This window comes from Takifugu flavidus, chromosome 3 (assembly GCF_003711565.1).
Source record: "Takifugu flavidus isolate HTHZ2018 chromosome 3, ASM371156v2, whole genome shotgun sequence".
Classification (NCBI taxonomy): domain Eukaryota; kingdom Metazoa; phylum Chordata; class Actinopteri; order Tetraodontiformes; family Tetraodontidae; genus Takifugu; species Takifugu flavidus.
Window position 1 is genome coordinate 7,801,718 of NC_079522.1, and position 21,345 is coordinate 7,823,062.

At 40.0% G+C, this 21,345-nt stretch overlaps 1 protein-coding gene across 8 annotated transcripts in view; it reads left to right on the top strand.

The window, feature by feature from the left end:
• nrxn2b (neurexin 2b) overlaps nucleotides 1–21,345 on the top strand; it is a 460,093-nt gene that overhangs the window by 63,462 nt on the left and 375,286 nt on the right. For all 8 annotated transcript variants that reach the window (XM_057026456.1, XM_057026464.1, XM_057026463.1 and 5 more), the window contains exon 3: nucleotides 11,977–11,997. In XM_057026456.1, the coding sequence (XP_056882436.1) occupies nucleotides 11,977–11,997 (21 nt within the window). The remainder of the gene's footprint in view (nucleotides 1–11,976; nucleotides 11,998–21,345) is intronic.

A 21,345-nucleotide genomic window follows, 5' to 3' on the forward strand; every position in this document is an offset into this window, starting at 1 on the left:
TAATTAGAATAACTGTGATTGAGTTAATCAATTTACTGGAAACAAATAAAACCCACATGTCACCTTTTGACTGGTGACATTCAAAAGAGACAAGGTAGATCACGGATGTGTTTACAGACTGTGTTACATGTGTGGATAATCATAGCATGAAATGGATATCAGATCACTCCAGATTTCCCCTTCTGTGCGGGACAAGATGAGATTTTCGTTATTAAGGCCTTTAATTACAGGCTTTATTTTATCTTCTGGTGGACCAATCAATGGCAAGTTACTGGTACCTATCATAATCATTTGAAATGTAGTCTAGATAATGGTTTGTTTCTTCTGAATAATTATTAAGTTGCTCATTTTATCAGAGGAATTTTTTGCTGATATAGTAACTAGAATTAGTGCTAGATTTTAGTTGGATATTAGATATTTATTAAGGACTTCTTAAGTAAGTAATACAAAAGAAAATTAAAAGATGGCAATCTTTTATATAATGGTGGACTTGTTAGAGCCACATTAACACCAGGAGTCTATTGTTCCAGCGCTTCACCTGTCTGACCTGTGTGATACCTGGCTCTGTTCCATAGATATGAAGGAGATTTGTCAGTCTGCCTGTTTGTTCACTGGGTGTGCTGATCTGGCAGCCTGTTTGTTTGTTTGCTCCCTGTCGAGGTCAGAGCAGACGCCCGCTCTTCCTCTGTGGCTTCTCACTTGTTCTCTTAGCCTCCCAACCCGGGGTTTCAAACTCATACAAACCCGACTGAGACATTTCAGTTTATCAGTAATTGTTAAAATTTCCAAATCCTCGAATAAAATGCACATCCATTCACCAAAATATGGCACACATTTAGTGAAGATATCCTGTGTTAACATTCTTTGTTTTGATTTTATCTTCTTAAGAGGAGGCCTTTTTAAGATACTTGGACGTATCAGTCTTAGGCAAGTTCTCCAAGGATAAAACCAATTCTAAGTCACCAATTAACTGTAATATTTCATGTCATTTTTGCCTTTGAAGATGCCTGAAAAGAGACATTTATCTTCATTAGATTTTTTTTGCAAACCTAGCAGAAAATCAGGTTTACAGTTAAAGAAACAAATTATCACATTAGTTCCCACTAAAAGTTGAATCTACAAGTGCTTGTAAACATATTAGCCTGACTAAAGTCTCAGCTTTTATGAAACCCCTGCTGGATAGGAGGCCCCCCACAGACCAGTAGGGCTGGAGGATCACTACAAAATCCTGACCTGGAACTTGAATAAGATTTAAAAAGGTAAACATGGTAACTTTAAGAGAAGACATAGGTCAACAGGGTTAAATGGTCCAATAACATTCTCAAAAATTAGATATTGGTAGGTAGGTAACACACCTGTCCCTGTCTGACCGGGACAAAGACAATAGTCCAATGAGATGGCTGTAGTTACAAATAGGAATACACTATTAAAAAAGAGAATGACCAATAGTGTTCAAAACAACCCACTTTTGTCACCAGCACTGTTTACATTATTATTCTGCCATTTGGGGTTTTTCTCTGACGGTTACTCTTTTTTTTTTCTTTTTGGCATAGCGGTGATTTAGACACACACTGGCACCCAGCAAGTCAGTGAACCAGGTGTTAAGACAGTGAAGCAGTTGCTGTGACAAAGACTTGTTTCTTTGATTGTGCTCTGTCGCTGCACTTTTGAGAAATTCTTTTTCAAGTTCAAGATTTTTCCTTGATTTCCTTGATTGTAAAAAAAATATTGGACATCATACAGCCTTTTTACAGAGTATTCTCATTTATTTTCTTGATAGATAGATAGATAGATAGATAGATAGATAGATAGATAGATAGATAGATAGATAGATAGATAGATAGATAGATAGATAGATAGATAGATAGATAGATAAACCTTGCTGTGTACCTTTCCATTCTTGAATCTCATGTAATCTTGAAGCCTTGGGGCCAAAGCGGGCAATTCCAGACAAAGTCACATTAACTTCTCTTGACCTCACAGCTGTAATCCGCTCTGGGCAGAGGTGCACACATTCGGGGTGTTTGCGCATTCTCTGAACATTAATAGTTTTGTGAGCACGAGGCAAAGCGATAGGCAGGAATGCGAGCTTTGCAATGGCTTATGTTGGGATTACCAGCAGTTTACTCACACCGCAAACCCAGCGGCATTGCACCCCCACGCGAACCCCACCCCACTCACTGCCCTTCACAACATTATGAAGTAAACTGCTCCTAAAGTACAAAATCAAATCCTAAAATAAATGTGTGACACTGATGTGACATTTACACTTGAAATTTCTGTTTGTGAACTATTTTATTCTTATCTTTAGATCCCAACTGATTTGGTTGAGAGGTTTAGTCACTGTGGCATCATGATTCTTTTTGTCTGTTTTCTCTTTACAAAGGCAGTTTCATTTTTGGTTTCCCCTCCCCCACTAAGGACAACAATATTAATATGTACTATTGTGAACACACTTACTCCTATAGTTACTGTAAATTTGACTGCACAAGGGTAAGATCGGTGTTAGGATGTCAAATTTGGTTAGGGAAGATATCCAAACATTATAAAATGTGCCTCCTATCTGAATTTGATCTTCATCAAAAGATAGAACATAATATCTTTTACCCATCTGATCTAGTACAGAGCTTTGATGCTCTTCCAGTATATTATGAAGAGTGTTGTGTTTGGTTTTTTTGTACATGTGTCTGTTTTCTGTTACAGTTAGTTTAGAAGTTAGTATTTATATAATCTTTAGCAAGAGTAAAAAACAATAAACGGTCAGTTGACCCTTCCTAGCAAGTGTAGTAAAGATAAGTAGTCAGTTGACCCTCCCTTGACATGACTGTTGTTTAGATAATTGTAATCAGGACAAACAGTCAGGCTGAAAGTGTTAAACACCCATTGAAAAAACAGGACAGCATTGTTTAGTGGTGTTGATAAGTTCCTCTGCAAGAAGAATGTGAACTGTGACCTGGCTATCTGGGAAACAACGAAGAACAAGAACTGTGTCAGCATCCAATGGAGCTGGAAGAAGAAGACAGGTCATCCAATCAGAAGACAACATTGGACTGGATTAGCATCAATAATTTGCCTCGGTGTTTCTATAAAAGACTGGGTCAAGGGATAGTTAGGTTGTCAGACTTCATTCCCTGATAATTGACTTTGTTATTGTATGGTTTTGAACTGGCCCGGAGATCTGTAATATTTGTATCTTCAATTGGTTCTATTTGCTAAATACATTTTGAAATTGGCATTTTTCTTTTTAAAGTCTTCATTCAGAGAACATGCAGTGACACACGTGAGAGTATTGCGATCCAACAATTATTATTTGATGTTGGGCCAGTAAGATAGTAAAGGCCGCAGCCTTATATGTATTTAAAGGTAACTGTCCCCCAGTCTTACAGCAAGTGGAGCTATCGGGGGTGAGGTTCAATTTTCATATCATAATTCACCGTTGAATATTGCCAGAATGAACAAAGAGTGGGACAGGTCCAGAAAATGTCTAATAACGTCAGTTCAGAATTTGAAATAGTTATTGTGTCATAAATCGACATAGAGGTGCCCTTAAGACCTGCCTTTGCAGCTCAAAGAATATCTAGTGCTGTTTCTGGAGGTAACTTGGTGAAAGGATGCGACCCTTCCCTAATCTGTAAATAGCAATTATGGCACTGGGGTAAACTGGATTTTTCTGCCAGATATACCATCGTATAAGGAGCTTTCATGAACTCAAATTCCACTACCACGCCATGCACGAGAAGATAGGTCTAACTTAGCTGGAGGTAAGAAGTAATGGGTGCCATTATGGCGCTTTACAGAAACCCAGAGCCTGACCCTAAAACAGGTAATAGTGGCAAGGCAAATCTCCCTTCTCACAGGAAAAAACCTTGAGCAACACCATGACAAATCATATAGACCTCATCTTTTAGTCTTCGGGGCCGTACAACCCATTTGAGTTGCTATAATCATAAATAGAAATCATAAATGTCAGCCTGCGACTCCAGACAACATGCATTGTGAATTTGAAATGAAGATTTAACAAGCTTTCCTTCAGAAATACCCTTGTGTAAAATGCGAAACCCTGACAAACTTAATCCTAACCTGATTGGGGATCAGCTATCGTTACTAAATCATTTCCTTTGGTCTTTAACTTCTCCCCCAATTCATTACCACCTTCTGGGTCTTTATTGGCACCACCTCTTCGAAAACCTGTGGGGGTTTGTAAGGTTGTATCGACACAGGCAATTTACAAGAGGATTGGCGGGCAACTCTAGGCCTACAACTAGAATGAAACAAATATACTGTAGATGAGATTTAGAGATTTGTCCCCAGCTTTATTGTCTCTCTTTGTTTATCTCTATAGCGTATTGTCTCCCCACAATTTCAGTCCGCATGCTTTTCCTGACTGCCTTGGCTCCTTTATCCACACATTTCCCAAGCTATTTGTGAATAATTTTTAGTCCAATTTGTATTGATTTGGTGATTCAAACAATCTCAATTTCCTTATTTGGCCTGCATTATTTCTTATACAGCTCGTAGCATAAAAGAAAGATTTTAGTTTTTACATTTTTCTTCCAAACCTGTTCCCTTTTCCTCTATATTCCCCTCTTTACCCCATCTCCTCTGTCTTTCTACTGCTGCAAAGATAAGAATTCCTCCTGCCGATAGTAACGCAGACACCATCATCGATGAACTGTCAGCGCCTTCTGCGCCATGCCATTCCTCTCCTGACCTTCCTGCAGCAATTACTTGAAAAAAGGATGCCGAGGATGAGTAGGCAAAACTGTTCAACACACGATTTTGCACCAGGTTTCAAATTAAGGAAGCATTTGTGAATATGAACACTGGCTTCCTGACTGAAACTTCATGTGCACTATTAAAACACAAAAATAGCAGATGTTAGCAGTAAAATTAGCAAGAGATTTAAATTTCTACAATTTACAAGACTGGATTTGTCAATTTAACCTTTGTGCATCTACTATATGACAATTTAATAATTACTTCAAGCACTAGATAATGCTCTTGTGAACCTATTTCTCATCCCACTGCCAATGTAATTTCTAAATGTATGCACATTCTTATTTTTGTATCTTGCCAGTGCCACAGAGAAATACACTCACATAAGTGGCTCAAACGACCTCCAAGGACCTCAAACCTTTTTCATTCATGTGAGAATGATGGGGAGAGGGGGAGTGGTGAAGTGGTCGAATCCACCTATGAGTGTTTAGGGACATTCAGTTTCTTATAATCTTGCCTGTTCTTCAGCTTTTCATTCATTCTGTTTTGCAAATTTCTGTACTTTCTCACCACTTCAGCCCATACTCTACTCTATAACTACTGTTAATCTTGGGTTTTAGACAGCTCGGGCATTTTCCGGTCACATATTGTGTTCTGTACATGTTGTTGCTTAGGTTTTTAGTATGAAAACAAATGTTCACCATTTGTGTTTAAGAGGACTGTCGTCTGGTTCGCTATGCAACTACTCCAATTTAGAGCCAACCGACATAGTGTGGCAACATTCATTACTTATACATTTACACCCAGTCACTTTATATTAAATCAGAAATTGTTTGAAGACAGCACACAACACATTGCTTGTACAAAAAAAGAGTCAGAAAACACACGATGAGTAACCAATAAGAAAAAACACACGTGATATTCCATTTTCTGTTGTTCAAATGGGCCGAGAGGCTATATGACCACGTGTCATTGTTTAATTTAAAAGGATAGAGAATGCATCTTTGGGCGAATTAAGTTATTATACAATACGAAGAAACATGGTGTAGTTTGGCAAACCTATCGCAGCTCTCCTTGCTCTGGCTTAGGGTCTGCACTCCCACTCTGCATAGTTACGATTTTCGGGAGGTGTGAGCAGATCACGCAATCTCTGCACCCCCAACACCCCAATAGGGGATTAGGTTTGTCTGTATAGATTTTGTAAAACTTTTTTGAGAGGCATTTTAAGCCTCAAAACATATTTCTAGAGCAGTAAATAAACTATGAAAATGACAGTGTACGAAAACAGTGCCATCTCCTGTTAACAGTGGGCTGCAGGTGGAAATAAAATCCTTTTTTAAAATCCTCCATGATATAAAGCAATAAAAACAAACGGGACTATGCTTTGAAATGAAAGAAACCCTCTGGGTTTCCTTTTCTCACCATAAAGACTGAGAATAAGTGAAAGTTTTAGCAACTAAAATCCTCTACAAATGGCAGCTATACTGTCAAATTGATCTCTAATCACTGCTGACGGCTCAGAAAGTAGGTTTAACTTGTCAGTGACTTAGCAGAGAACATGAAGGCAAGTCAACCGTAGCAACCCACGTCTAACTCTTCTCCACTGGGAGCAGTTTTCCGGTCGATAATTGTCAATTTTGCAAATGCTGACTTCTTGAGAGGGACTGTTGGTTCCCTGCTGAAGCAAAATGACCTCAGCTTTATAGAGTTTTACACTCTTAACCAGAGCTGCTTTGATTTTGTTCTAAAAATGTCTGTTTCTTGGGTTTAACTGAGCATGTTATAAAATAAAACACTTTTATTTAACTGAAGCCGTTGCACTGCAGTAGTAAATGTTGCTTTCAAGAAATAGCTTTTGCTTGTGTCTGTCATTGCTAATTTGCAGAAATGTTCCTTTTCCTAAACTACTGTTATTTTTTTTAACAGAAACAATTTTGAAGTGTCATTTAGAAGTTGAACCTGATTTTGTTTAGAGTTTTAGTCATAAATATTCCAGAAATATCACAATTTATGCATTTTCCTCAAAATAAATAAACTTAAGATGGCATTTATTGATTACATTTCTTTTCACAATGCAGCAGTTTTGAAAATACTCTTGAATTATAATTATCCTTTATTTTAATCAATCGTGGACTGATATGCACAATTATACACCGATACTGAAGTGAACACAGACAAAGATTGAAACATTCAACAAGAAATCTTTTAAAAAATGGCGCATTTTGTCATGGATTAAATGCTTACAAAAAGAAAATGTTGCATGGTAATCCAGCATTTCTTGTGTTTATTGGAATAGATAATCTGACAGAGGATTTAATAGTGGGGGGCATAAAAACAGGATTGCTTCATGTGATTCCAGTGGAAGATCAAAGATCAAATCCCCTTAGATCGTCTTGATCAAGGATTATTTGACGACAACAGTTGATTATGGATTTCAGATGGAGAAAAGAGGAGGAATTATATAAATTATTTAATTTATTCTGATGAATGATGATGGTGGAATATATGATGCGTAAAAAGGACCACAAATATTTAATATTGGTTAAAATATTGGCAAATCCTGCGGCCTACATTGATGTTCTGCAGACAGAGAAAGCTATTATTATGTGGCGCACGACTGGGTTGTCTGACCTTTCACCAATATATGTGGAGTGCATCACTTTATTTATTTTATTTTTTTTATTTGGGGGGGTGTCAGAAATTGTTCTACCTACAGTATTGGGAGCAGGTTTTGCTCCAGTGTTTAAAATCTGTTCTCCAGGTCCCCTCTTGCCTTAAATCAGCCATTTTGTTTACCAAATACTGTTGCATGTATAGAATTTAATGTTATTTACATTTAATGTCAATTTAATGTTAAGATTTAATCTAATTTAAAAAAAATGAGACAAGAAATTCAAGCGCCAGATCTGCAGGCAAATGAGTGTCACATGAGTAGGGCTAAAATCTATATATTTCTCAAAAACATAAAGCTGTTTTCAGCATCATATTACCAAAAGAACATTTTATTTTCTCATAGAAAATCCACTTGTTTGATGATTTTCCACTAGTTTAAACAGCTCAGAGCGTGCCTCTCTTACCGCTTTATTTAAAATTCATGTGCAAATTATTAAAAATGACTAAAGCCTAATTAGCAAAACGTACAATATTTTACTATTTAATTTTGACCCCTGCCGATTCATTTTCAGATTCAGATTCATTTTTAATCCCTCTCATCTTTAATCTTTCTCCATCTCATGTTTATTTCTGTCTGAACTCGTTCTTGTTGGACCTTGTCTGTAGCATCGCCTCTATCCCATCAGCCATTTTCATTTCTGTTGTTCTGATGTTTAAACAAGAGTTTTTACGTCAAGCTTTCTCCCAGGGGGGCGCTTACATCCCCCTCCCCCTAGCCCCCACCTCTGGGTCCTTTGTGGTACTGTTTTTTTTGGTTGAAGAGCCAGTGCTTATTAACATTTTGTGTGCGATAATGTATGGCATCCCACAGACGTGCATGATTTTTTAAAGAAGTGGGTGAGATTTCTTCTTCCTCCTCTCTTTGAATGGGGATCACCATTTGCATGGGGCCAGCCTGACAAATTGGACGATTAGTTATTTTTATGTGAGGAAAGTTCACAGGAGGTCAATGTACTGCTAATAATGTTCATTTCTCACATCACTATTATGAAATATTAAATACAGTATATGTACAAATACTGTTTCAGTTTGGAGTATTGATGTTTTATATGTTAAAGTAACCCATTGTCCTCATTGTTTCAGTAAATTAATTTAGTTTTATCTATTTACCCCTCCTGGGCTACCACCTTATCGTGGTGGAGGGGTCTGTGTGTCCCAATGATCCTAGAAGCTCCGTTGTCTGGGGCTTTATGCCCCTGGTAGGGCCACCCATGGCATGAATTAAAGGCAGAATTGTGTTTTTAGAGTTGTTCACGTCTGCCTGAGTGGCTTATATTTGGTTACATTGCCATTTGAAAAATAAAGAGAATTGTGACAATGAAAATTGTTTTATAATAGTGTACATTTGCATGTAATTTTTCTGGTTAAAAAACATCAGAAGGATCTACTGGCCCCCGGGCATTTTCATGTTATCAAATCTGGCCCTCTTTGCAAAAAGTTTGGACACCCCTGCCTTAGAGGGAGTGGTGGAGAGTGGTCCTCCTGGGTGACTTCAATGCTCACGTTGGCAGCGACAGTGTGACCTGGAGAGGTGTGATTGGGAAGAACGGCCCTCCGGATCTGAACCCGAGTGATGTTTTGTTATTGGACTTCTGTGCTCATCTCTGATTGTCATAAAGGCATCCACATGTGCACTTGGCACCAGGACGCCTTAGGCCACAGATCGATGATCGACTTTGTGGTCGTGTCATTGCATTTGCAGCCGCATGTTCTGGACACCCAGGTAAAGAGAGGGGCGGAGCTGTCAACTGATCACCACTTGGTGGTGAGTTCGCTCCGATGGCGGGGAAGGATGCCGGACAGACCTGTCAGACCCAAACATATTGTGAGGGTCTGCTGGGAATGCCTGGCAGAGTCTCCTGTCAGAAGGAGCTTCAACTCACACCTCCGGGAGAGCTTTGACCATATCCCGAGGGAGGCGGGGGACATTGAGTCTGAGTGGACCATGTTCCGTGCCTCCATTGTTGAGGCGGCTGACCGGTGATGTGGCCGCAAGGTGGGCGTGGAACAGTGGACCAGCTCTACACCCTCAGCAGGGTCTTCGAGGGTGCATGGAAGTTTGCCCAACCAGTCTACATGTGTTTTGTGGACTTGGAGAAGGCATTCGACCGTGTCCCTCGGGGAGTCCTGTGGGGAGTTCTCCGAGAGTATGGGGTGTCGGGCCCGCTGATACGGGCCGTCCGCTCCCTGTACGATCGGTGTCAGAGTTTGGTCCGCATTGCTGGCAGTAAGTCGAACTCGTTTTCAGTGAGGGTTGGTCTCCGCCAGGGCTGCCCTTTTCTGTTCACAATTTTTATGGACAGAATTTCTAGGGGCAGTCATGGTGTTTAGGGGGTCCAGTTTGGTGACCTCAGGATCAGGTCTCTGCTTTTTGCAGGTGATGTGCCTGTGACCTCCAATGATCACTGGATTGGTTCGCCGCCGCATGTGAAGCGGCTGGGATGAGAATCAGCACATCCAAAGCTGAGGCCATGGTTCTCAACCGGAAAAAGGTGGAGTGCCTTCTCTGGGTCAAGGAGGAGATCCTGCCCCAAGTGGAGGAGTTCAAGTACCTCAGGGTTTTGTTTACGAGTGAGGGAAGAATGGAGCAGGAGATCGACAGGCGGATTGGTGCGGCATCCGCAGTAATGCGGACTCTGCACTGGTCCGTAGTGGTGAAGAGAGAGCTGAGCCAAAAGGTGAAGCTCTCAATTTACCAGTCGACCTTCATTCCTACCCTCACCTATGAGGGTCATGACCCAAAGGTCATGACCGAAAGAACAAGATCACGGGTACAAACGGCCAAAATGAGCTTCCTCCGTAGGGTGGCTGGGCTCTCCCTTAGAGATAGGGTGAGAAGCTCTGCCATCCGGGAGGAGCTCGGAGTAGAGCTACTGCTCCTCCGCTTTGAGAGGAGCCAGATGAGGTGGCTTGGGCACCTAGTCAGGATGCCCCCTGGGCGCCTCCCTGGTGAGGTGTTCAGGGCATGTCCCTCCGTTGGGAGACCCCCGGGAAGACCCAGGACACGTTGGAGAGACTATGTCTCTCGACTGGCCTGGGAACGCCTGGGGATCCCCGCAGATGAGCTGGAAGAAGTAGCTGGGGAGAGGGAAGTCTGGGCCTCTCTGCTTAGGCTGCTGCCCCCGCGACCCGACCCTGGATAAGCGGTAGAGGATGGATGGATGGATGGAATTTAGTTTTAACTTTCTTTCTATGCAGAAATGCTATGACAAGACATATAAGCATGTTTAAAAATTTGCTTTCCCGGTACCAACTGGGATATGAAAACCCTGGGAAAAAAGGGGCAATTTATGTCAAATTCAAAGTGGGGCTTTGCTTTAACGATAGTTTGAGTCAATAAAATTTTACATTTAATTTCAAATTGCTCCTGTTAAGCAGTAGGCCAGTCTGTTACTGCAGCATATAATGGGACAGATCTTAGGCTATCTAAGCTACCAACATTCCACAGACAATGTCAGATGGTTATCCAAGCATACACTGAGGAGTTGGCTAATTAGAAAATTAACTGTAATACCAAGTCTTGTAAAGTCTCATGAAAGTTTTGCTGACATGGTCAATATGTTTATTGGTTGTCTGAAATGATCCCAGTAAATATTCTGACATTATTGACCAAATAGCCATGCTTCAAAAACAATGTGCTTCCAATATTGCAGGCACACATTGAGATTCTTGTTTCAATACGACAAACAAGAGGGCTTCACATTCTTTTAGACCTAAATATTAGTAAACTATAGAGCCAAATTGAATTTGCTTAGAATTGTCCATTAAGTAAGGTCTTTATGAAAGTGTAGCCTTTTTAATCTGCATTTTTCATTATTAAAAAATATTTTCTTACCTCGTTTCTATGCGGTTCTTGCAAATTTTGAAGGTTAAAAAAAAGCAAATTCACATCCAGCTGCCTATTTTTATCATTCTTTAGTTTGTCTTAAAAGCCACTGATTGAAAACCATGCTAAAACAATTCCCTTCACACGTGGGTTGTTCGTGATTTTGATGTGTGATCACAAAGTGTGATTTTGAATAAACCCACCTGCCACCTCATGTGAATCCATTACTTTGGAAGCGGTTACCGTGGATCCCAGTGGGGTTTGTTGCCAGAGGCTATGAGAGACGCACACTCATACAAGAGGTGAAAACCAATAAAACTACTAGATAGTGGTAAAAAGCACATTACATCTTTTGAAACCTACAAATGATCAGAAGAGAACTTAATATAAGGACTTTTCTGCACAAAAGAGGCCCATGCTAATTTAACCCAGATGACTGGAGTGACCGTCTGCCGTATGGGTCCCTGTGGAGGCCAAATCTGGCTCGCGTATGTAGGTTAAGCAAGCTGCAGGTTGATGCCAGGGAGCGGCGTCAGAATGAATCCGGGGGAATGACATGGGGTCATTTTTAAGCCGTGGACAGTAAAATAAATTTTACAATAGATTCCTGAAAGTAACACAGTGGATTATTTATCTAAAATAATCAGATTTGTCTCAGTATATTGTTTTGTTTTAAGATAAAAGAGGAAAAACCCTACTAATGATTGTCCTCTTTGTCCATTTTTTTTCTCCCCATGCAACCCTGGGCTCGTTCCATGAAGCCGAAGAGTATGCCGTTGAAGGTAAGTTAGCCATGCTTAGCTCTGTAGGCCTGTGACATGCAGCTAACCTCAGTGCTCCCATATTTGCTGTCGCTGGCTGCTTGTTAATGCTGTATGCGGGGGAAGCATTGTCAGTTTGGACTGCGGTTACGAGACGTTTAGGGGCCTAAATTTACGCTATAATTTCCTCATCTTTTTGAGTTAATTATGTTTTTGTTTACTCTCTCTATTTATATGGTTAATTTATTTCCTTGTCAGTAAAATGTAAATATGGCACGTTTTGGTATATTGATAAGATGTTTATTTTTGTAGACATTTTCTTCACTCTGAGGACATTTTCTTCCCTCTCCTATCTGCGCCTTTGGTGAATAAGTGTTGGCAAGGGATGCCCTGAGGGGATCTGTCCTGGTCAAGTTACTTTATTGTAGGAGACTTTTCACAGTCTAAGCTGGATCATCTTACCACTATTATGATATGAAATGCTCAATCTATTTATGTTCTACTGGACATGTCCCTTATTTTCTATAAACCCTTTTACCTTTAGGCTTCGGTCTTTGCATAGAATGTAGAATGATTTTGTAGCTTTAGTCTGTTGTACACATAGATGGTTGTTAGTGTGTACTGTATATTATTCTGTGTGTTATAGCTGAGTGCATGGAAAGGAGGTTGTACTTGAGCCCCACATTAGTATTGCCATTACTTGGGGGGAACAATGTCGGAAAGAAAGTAAGGAACAGGAATTATTAGTGGGGAAAACAAAAACCAAAACACTAGCAAGAATTTAGGAGACATTTGAAACCATGAAAACATGATGCTTTGTTTTGCATTAGCAAGAGTTGTAGTGCTGGAAACTTCAGTTCCTCTTCATTGATACATGTGCTTTAAATAGCTCTAAGCAGAGCTGGCAGATTAATTTGCCTTTTATTCATGCAAAGACATTTTTTATTTGGACCTGAATTGATGATCTTCCTGTGCCACTGACCCATTTTTCCAAGTGAACGAGCCACCATCTGCATATCTTCTCCACAGACGACTACTGGTTTGATGTGTAATTCTTTTATTCTACTATAGGCATTGCAGTGAGATTCTTGGGCCTAAACTAATCCTCAGGTGTACTGGAGGTAGTAGTAGCCGAGAAGTGGGCGGAACAGCCCACCTATTTCAACAGAAATCTATGCTAGATTGTGGTTCTAGAGTACTATTCTGTCCTACCAGGTAGACAGTTGCTGTCACCAAGGAAAGTAGGATTCCAAGTGACCCCATGGGTTACAGCACTTGTATGACTGCATTGGCCACCCCTGTTTTATATGGTCCCAGATGTTGTATACCTCCGCACAACCACCCCTTGTGTCATGGTGTTCAGAAGGGCCATTAACAATTATAGCAACTGGACCATGCTGCAGAAAATTCAATAACTAATAAGCTTTCAGGGCACAAAAAATAAATCAACCGACAAGGCTAAAGTATTTTTATGTGTAAGACTTCAAATAATTCATGTATTGTGTTTATTGTATTATATGTTGTTATATAATAGCAGCATCTAAGGATTCATTTGTGTAACAGTTTTATCAACTCTGGCTTGCAACCATAGATAAAAAGGGTAGACATTTTTAATTTTCCCTTAGCTTGTGGTGTGACAGCAGTCTGGATCATGAACGTGACTTAGGGAAAACCACTTATGTATTATTGAAACCTGGGGGGCCTCTGAGGCCAAGACTCAATCAGATTAGGTGACCTGCTGATTTGTTTGGGTGACGGATATTCTGAGCCACTCGCTGACCTTGGTCAATCTGACCTGAGCCATACAAATTGCCAACTTCATCCCATTATACAGTAGATGCATTTTTTTTCTTTTACCAAGTATTGAAAATAGTATTCTCATGTTTGACAGAGACGTGGAATCAACAAATCTACAAGGAAAATATAGGAGATTATTTCAAATCTTTTCAAACCAGATTACAGTTTCAATTTACTCAGAATAAATGTAAAACAAATTCATGTAATATTGTTAATAATAATATTAATAATAATAAGATGCAATGTGTGAAGGGTTTCTAAACGATTGTACAGTAAATTAAATTAAAACACTGGTGACCTATTATGAGTATATAAAATATTATTACTATTAATACTATGCTTTATTTTTCAGTGTCAGGGACAAGATGATTGTTTGAAGAAGCACTTGTCTGTAATTGTTTTCCTAATTCCAGCTTTTGTTGTTGTTCTAAATTGGCTAAAAATCAGACTCTCTGGAATAGCAAAAGTGCTTTTATTCCTTTATTCATGCACATGAACGACATGATAAGAGCTCTGGAGTGCAAGTATTTATGTGTGGATTCTTTTAGTCAATAAAGTTTCCCATTGTGCAAGCGGTTTGCTTTTGTGTTGAAAGCAATTGTAGAAAATTGCAGGGTAGATTTTTTTAGTTACGAGCATGAAGAGAGAGAGAGGGGTTTCAAATAAACACGTGTATACAGATAACTTCATGGGAAAACTGTCCAAAGAGTGGAGGGTTGTATGGAACTGAATTGAATTTTTTCCAGCTCTGAAATTACTCAAGAGCATTTGGACAGTGGGGTTCCTTGATGCAGCCGGTGCCTACCCAACCTCTGCCAGATGTTGCAGTGAGATTAAGTACACTGTCCTGGAGAAGCCAAGCGCATGTTCTTACAAGACATTTATCCCCCTCCCCCTTCCCCAGTCCTCTCTCTTCTCTTTCTATTTTTTTTCCCCGGCTTTGCGATAACGCAGTCTAAAGGGATAGAGTGGGAGGCCACTTGTGAGCAACTCCAGATGCCTCAGTGTCAACACGCATGGCTACAGGCAATACTGTTTGTAGTGATGGAGAAAGAACTGGATTGGATGGTGCATTTCTGGCGTGTGCAGTGGTTTGTGTTTGTCTGCGGAAGTGTGAAGACAACCATTTGGTAGGCAGTAGCGACTGTTAGCATTCATAGTTTTTCTTAATAGCCATATAAAACTGCCAGAACTAGTATAGAATCGATTATTAATTTCTATAAGCACCTTTGCACTTTGTATAGAGGCCACTTATTTCAGAGACAGTTAATCATAATCACCAGCAGGTGCTCCTTATGCAAATTGCCATTTTTGGTAAAGAATTGGGGCTGATATAAGCCTATTGCATCCTCACTTGCAGCCGTTTTTGGCCGTGTGTATAAGCCTATGATTAATGGAGGTTCATTTTCTGCAGCTGCAATAGCTGGGTGAAGAAAGGGGGACCAGATAATTAAGAAGGGGTCATGAGCAAAATTGAAGCCGAAAGATCCCTATGAAATAAGCAAAGATGTTGAAATTGAGATCTTGCCAGCACGTAACCACTCGATTCCTCAAGAGAAGTTCCCCTCTGAGCACAGCAGCATGGTGCAGTGCGCGTTGCTGCCTGTTGGCAGACTATTATTTGCTTGTGATGGGTTTTTTGGGGGCTTTGCACTTGCCCCTTTTTTAAGATGCACCATTGCCAAGATTTCAGGGCAATACGTAATACGCAATTTTACTCGCCCTTGTTTTGACTAACCAGTTCTGGCATGCTTCCTATCAGATCACAAACATTATGATTTCAAAGACAACAGACCCATCATCTGCCTCAGAAAAACCCTAAAAATATTGCCAAATGTTGTTTTTGCAACTACTGTAAGTTTGATGCGAAAAGGGTATGAGTGAGATGTCCAAATCCAAGACGATAGATTCTGGCTGCCTGTGTTACATTAACCTTCATACTATTTTGGCCTGGTTGGAGTTTAAGTCTACAGTAATGTAGCAACACATCCTTCGCACTGAGCTGTGTGCTGGCTGGTGCCACCAGTCTACAAAAAAGGCAATGGCTGTAACAGAGGAGCAACAACTGTACAGCAAAACAATGGACAAGTATGCATTTGTATTTAGACCTCGGCTCTACTGCACAAAAACAGAGTTGTTGCACTCTAATTCCCAAAGTCTGCCAAAACAAATATTTTAGCACGGCAGTTTGTTTTTTTCTTATGTTTATGCAGCACTGAGAAATCTGTTGCAGCTGTATTTTTATTGCATGGGTTTTCCAGCATTAATTGAGCTTGACTAAAAGCAAAGCGTTTGAACAAATGTGTTCTTAATCCCCAAACCTTGTTTTTCCTTTTTCCCCCCACATTAAAAGGACTATTCACTATGGTGCACTGGCCCAACATTTGTTTTGGTTCTCAGTTGTTTGGGGTTTTTATTGGTAGTCTAACATTAATTTAGCAGGCACATGTTTACGTGTAAAAAGGGCCGAGGCACTGAGGCGTTGCAAAGAAAAATTGTGTGCTAAGATTGAGATCAATAGGTCACTGGGATGAATAAGTGACCAATAAAATTTGAGGAGAGAGGCAGGATCCAGCATTTCTCTATTCTCATCTCATAATAGGGCATTTGCAACACTTGAGTGCACTTGTTTTGATACCCAGAAATTAAAATACGATTATAACATCCAAAAGGACGGATGGATTAAATGGAAAAATATTCATGAGTGAGGGAAGAATGGAGCAGGAGATCGACAGGCGGATCGGTGCGGCGTCCGCAGTAATGCGGACTCTGCACCGGTCTGTAGTGGTGAAGTAGTGGTGAATTTACCGGTCGATCTTCGTTCCTACCCTCACCTATGGTCATGAGCTTCAGGTAATGACAGAAAGAACAAGATCACGGGTACAAACGGCCGAAATGAGCTTCCTCCTTAGGGTGGCTGGGCTCTCCCTTAGAGATAGGGTGAGAAGCTCTGCCATCTGGGAGGAGCTCGGAGTAGAGCCACTGATCCTCCGCGTTGAGAGGAGCCAGATGAGGTGGCTTGGGCACCTAGTTAGGATGCCCCCTGGACGCCTCCCTGGTGAGGTGTTCAGGGCATGTCCCTCCGGTAGGAGACCCCCGAGAAGACCCCCGCGACCCGACCCCGGATAAGCGGTAGAGGATGGATGGATGGATGGATGGATGGATGGAAAAATGCTAGATGAGGTACAGCTTCCCATTTTCCACCTCATACATGCACACATTGCAACATACAGCTATGCTTTGCTATATTGGTGAGTGTTTGTGAATGCTGAGGGTCGAGATGGAGCTGTCACCTAGGCTACGACTGCTGTGACTTGTTGCAGGCAGGCTGATCAATATGGAACCAGCTTGCAGAAAATGAAGTGGTTAGCTCTCCCCTGATACCAATAATTTAACAAATGTCGCAGCCGCGGACTAGCTGGACAACTATAGAATTCTCTAACTTGTGTATGTATGTGTGTGTGGAACATGGAAAGATCGTAAAATTGGAAGTGGCCTGGGAACCACTTATGACCAAGTAAAGTCCATGTCCTATAAATATTGCACTTGTTTTGCAAGTATCGGCAAACAATTGGGTTGTGCTCCGTCCTATGAATCTTATTTTTCGAACAATTTTCACCAGCACTTTTTAACTTTGAGGAGTACTTTTTTATGTCAGTATTAATCTCTGTGCAGATCAACACATTCTAAATAGGAATACTAATTAAATGAAGCTTTCAAGAGCAAATGTTGCATAGGTGATGCTTTAGAACTGTTATTTCTTCAGCTGTAGTTCTGTTTTATGTCTTCCAGTTGAGTGAAGGTTTATTCAAATGATTTCTTCTTTTAATTACACATGGGCAGACAGAAGGTTGAGTCACAGTCTATATTGTTTTTAGTCAAAGTTCTGTTTGGTTAAAACTATTTGCCTGTGCTTTGCTCATATCCACCACAACCAGTGAGTAACTATTGCTGTCGTTTAAATGTAAACCTTATTTACTTTATGTTGGGAAATATATAAGCCACTGCATATTGTGATAGCAGCCAGGCATTTTTTTACTGACACATTTATTTTTTGACGTTAACAATATCAGAATCGAACGATTTTGGTCATTTTTCTTTTTGATTTGTTTCTATGGAACGTTGCCTTGATCTCATGCTCGTGTTTGTGAATGAAACAGACCTGTGGACTTTGGCAATGGTGAACCGGGGGAAATGTCAGGCTTGGTGTGTTTCAGGCTACACTTATTAGAGCTTCGCGGAACCTTTCAGGCCTGCGCGAAGGCTGAATATGGCAGGACAAACGTGATCGCAGTGAGAAAGCGTTGATAAATTGCGTTACACTTGATAATTAATAAAGACTATGACTCAACTCGAGAGTCTGTTGGTTTGGAGTGTATGGACGTGATGCTTGCTAAATGCTATGGTTTCTGTAAGATAATCTCAAGTTAAATCAGCAGTAATATAGTTGTAATTATTATGGGAACTTTGGTGCCATGCACAGTTTATCAGAAGAACAAAAATATAACAAGTCCATTAAACCTAATTCACATTTGTCATTGTATTATTATTATTTTGGTTGCAACTGCAATGCACGTCCCCTATTTTAAGCTTTACCTCTGTTGTCTGTAAATGGGTTCAATTAAAACTTCCTTTCCATTGGAAGGGACTCAGCATAATGGAGTCAAAAAGTTATTTTCTTTGATTTTGTGAATACAGAGCAACTCCCTATGTTCCAGACTGAGTCAATGAAGAGACCTTCTACCTGCCTTGTTCACTGTACCTGCTCTTTGTCAGACACAGTCCTTATACACTATTCATAAACTGGGCAGAGGGTTGTCTGACCTTTTTTTCTGAAATGTTAGGGCAAATTAGTTGTCAAAGCGCTGAACGTGGCCACCATATTAAGGATCGAATGTAATCCCTACCTGAGCCCTCTCTCTAACAATCATACGTGTGGGATTTTAGATCAGGAGGCGGTCGGAAATACGGCAAAGATTATTAATCATGACTACTAATTATTTGCACAAGTATGCTGAACCTTTGAAGGGAATATAATGGAACAATCATCAGATCCTGTTCATGAAGGAACAAAAAAGAAAAAAACAAAACGTGTGAGCTATTCTTTTTTTAATCAAAACGATTGAAGCCAGGTGAAAATGTCTAACACAAAGCATCCATTATGAATAATTTCAATAATTCCGTTTGCACATTGAAAGTCACTGAGTTATAATCACCTATTTGAATGGACTTGGTTATGCCCAGTGAAGATGGACCTAAGTCTTTCGTGCCGATACCAGTTAACATTTTATTGAACACTAAATAGAGACCACATTTTCTTTTCTCCTCTCTATTTGATCATCCATATTCGACATTATCTTGTGGTTAAACAGTAAAATCTCCCACAGCCTGGTTTTTTACTTCTATTTTCTGACCTTATCCAAACACTGATCCCATCTTCTGAAACCAAGCGAAGATCAAACGTGGATCAAGGAGTAAGACCCTCTGGTGATACAGGATTTTCCTGCTCTTCTCACCCTTTGCTTGAGTTGTGTGCACTGTCAGTTGATAATCTGAGTGTAGTAAGGATATGATAATAGGGTGTGTGCATGTTTCCAGCCAGCCTCTTTCTCATCAACAACCCTGAGAGACAAAAAACAAAACAGTCGACACCATATTGCTAGCTAAGGTAATCGGACATTTTGACCCCCACTGTGTCCAATAATATATAATCTCGCTAGGTTTAAATGCATATCTGAAACTAGGCTGTTTACTTATCCTTTGTCCTTGTATACATATGTAGGAGTGTTGTTGTTTTCTTGTTGAAGTCACTACGCTTCCGCTATGATAGGTTGCGATTTTGCTCTTTGCCCCTTTGGGTTGGGCCATTTCTGGTTGACCTAAGGCGTCAGGGACCACGGCAGTCGTCAATAGCAAGCCAGCAGTTTAACACCTGAGACAGAATGAATTGTATTTATCTGTCCAAAAACAAACTTCAGCTTGGTTGTGTTGACCTGGCTTCTTCTGTTAGGTCAAAGTTTTACCCGGTGCTCTAGCATAGAACATCTCATTCCCTTCCAGTCTGTACACATGCCAAATATGTCATATAAACCTATGGTACTGAGTGGATGGCATTGCTATATATTACCATTGTGTTCTGATCTCGAGCTTATTTCAACAGAGATAAATAAATTTCAACTATATACTATATAGCTTCTGTTACAATCAAGACTGTCTCTCAGTGGTTTCCAAAAACCCAGAGGCTGATCCCCAAACAAACTATTAAAAGAAAAAAAAAAGGGAGAAACCTTGAGTAGGACCAAATGTGGGATCCCTGGCCAGGAAAACTGGGAGAGGAAAGGGAGAAACAAAGAAAATACAGAGACACACGTGCCACTTCATTAGCAAATAACAGACACAAGACCTCAGTATTTGTTCCAAAATACTGCAAGAGCTCCACCATCTTCAGCAAACTGGCCTTATCTGTCAACCCAGCACTACAGCAGCAATATACTTGTTCCACTCACCCTCACTGATGGCCATGATTAAGCACTATGATGGAGCACATTAACATTTCATTCATATTTGATGAGTGAATGCATCCCTCCCGTAACACACAACAGGGGGAATCTGTAATCAACACTCACACTTGGAATAATTATTTACCTGGATAATAGCTGTGTTTATGAATGCAGAAAAGACAGATGATGTCACCCCATCCTTTTGTCTTCTTTCTATGATAAAGGGGATGCAATGAGATAGTAGCCACACTCTTTCTGTTGTTAATGTATTTTATGATTTACATGGCACTGTGATCTCAGTCCGGAATATTGAATTAAATACATTAACTGTTGTCATGATCACAGGTGTTTGCTCTATGCTCACATGTTGCTACGTAGATTTTGTAAGTCACACCTGTATATTCCTTTAATGAGGCTCTATGACTGAGTTGATTTCAGCATGTGACCAGGTAGGAATAACTCCTGTTAGTAACATTGTGAACAATATTTACACTTGAAAGCAAATGATTACCTTTTGGGTGCGATTGATGTGGCCTATCTGTTCTAAATAATCACAAATAATCCAAAGCAAATCTCTCATTCATAAAGTTATCCAGTAAAACATGCCTTTTCCCTTGTTGGACAAGTTGTTATAGATCCATATTATATAGTAACCACTTAACCCACTTCCTCCAAATTAGTTAGGGCAGGGTGAATTTATTTGAATTTATTCTATAATTCCAGACAGAGAAGCATTCAGAGGGATATTATTTTTTGAAGGCTGTCTCAATTTTTTTTTGCCATTTAAAAAAATAATTGGCCTAAACTGGTCAAAAAATGGAAGAAAACAGCCAAACAATGCAACATATATACTGCTATTAACTAGGAAGTGAATTAATGTGCTTTGAAAGACCCTGGAGGAAAAGAATATTTATGTGTTATTAGCTAATATCTGAGAATTAAGTGCCTGCATTAGGTGATCCCAACAGAGAAAATGTCTCTCTTGCTTCCTGCTGTTATTTTTCTATGATATAATAATCCTGTGTTACTCTAATCAAGCCTACTTTCCCTTGGCAGTGCGGATTAGCACATC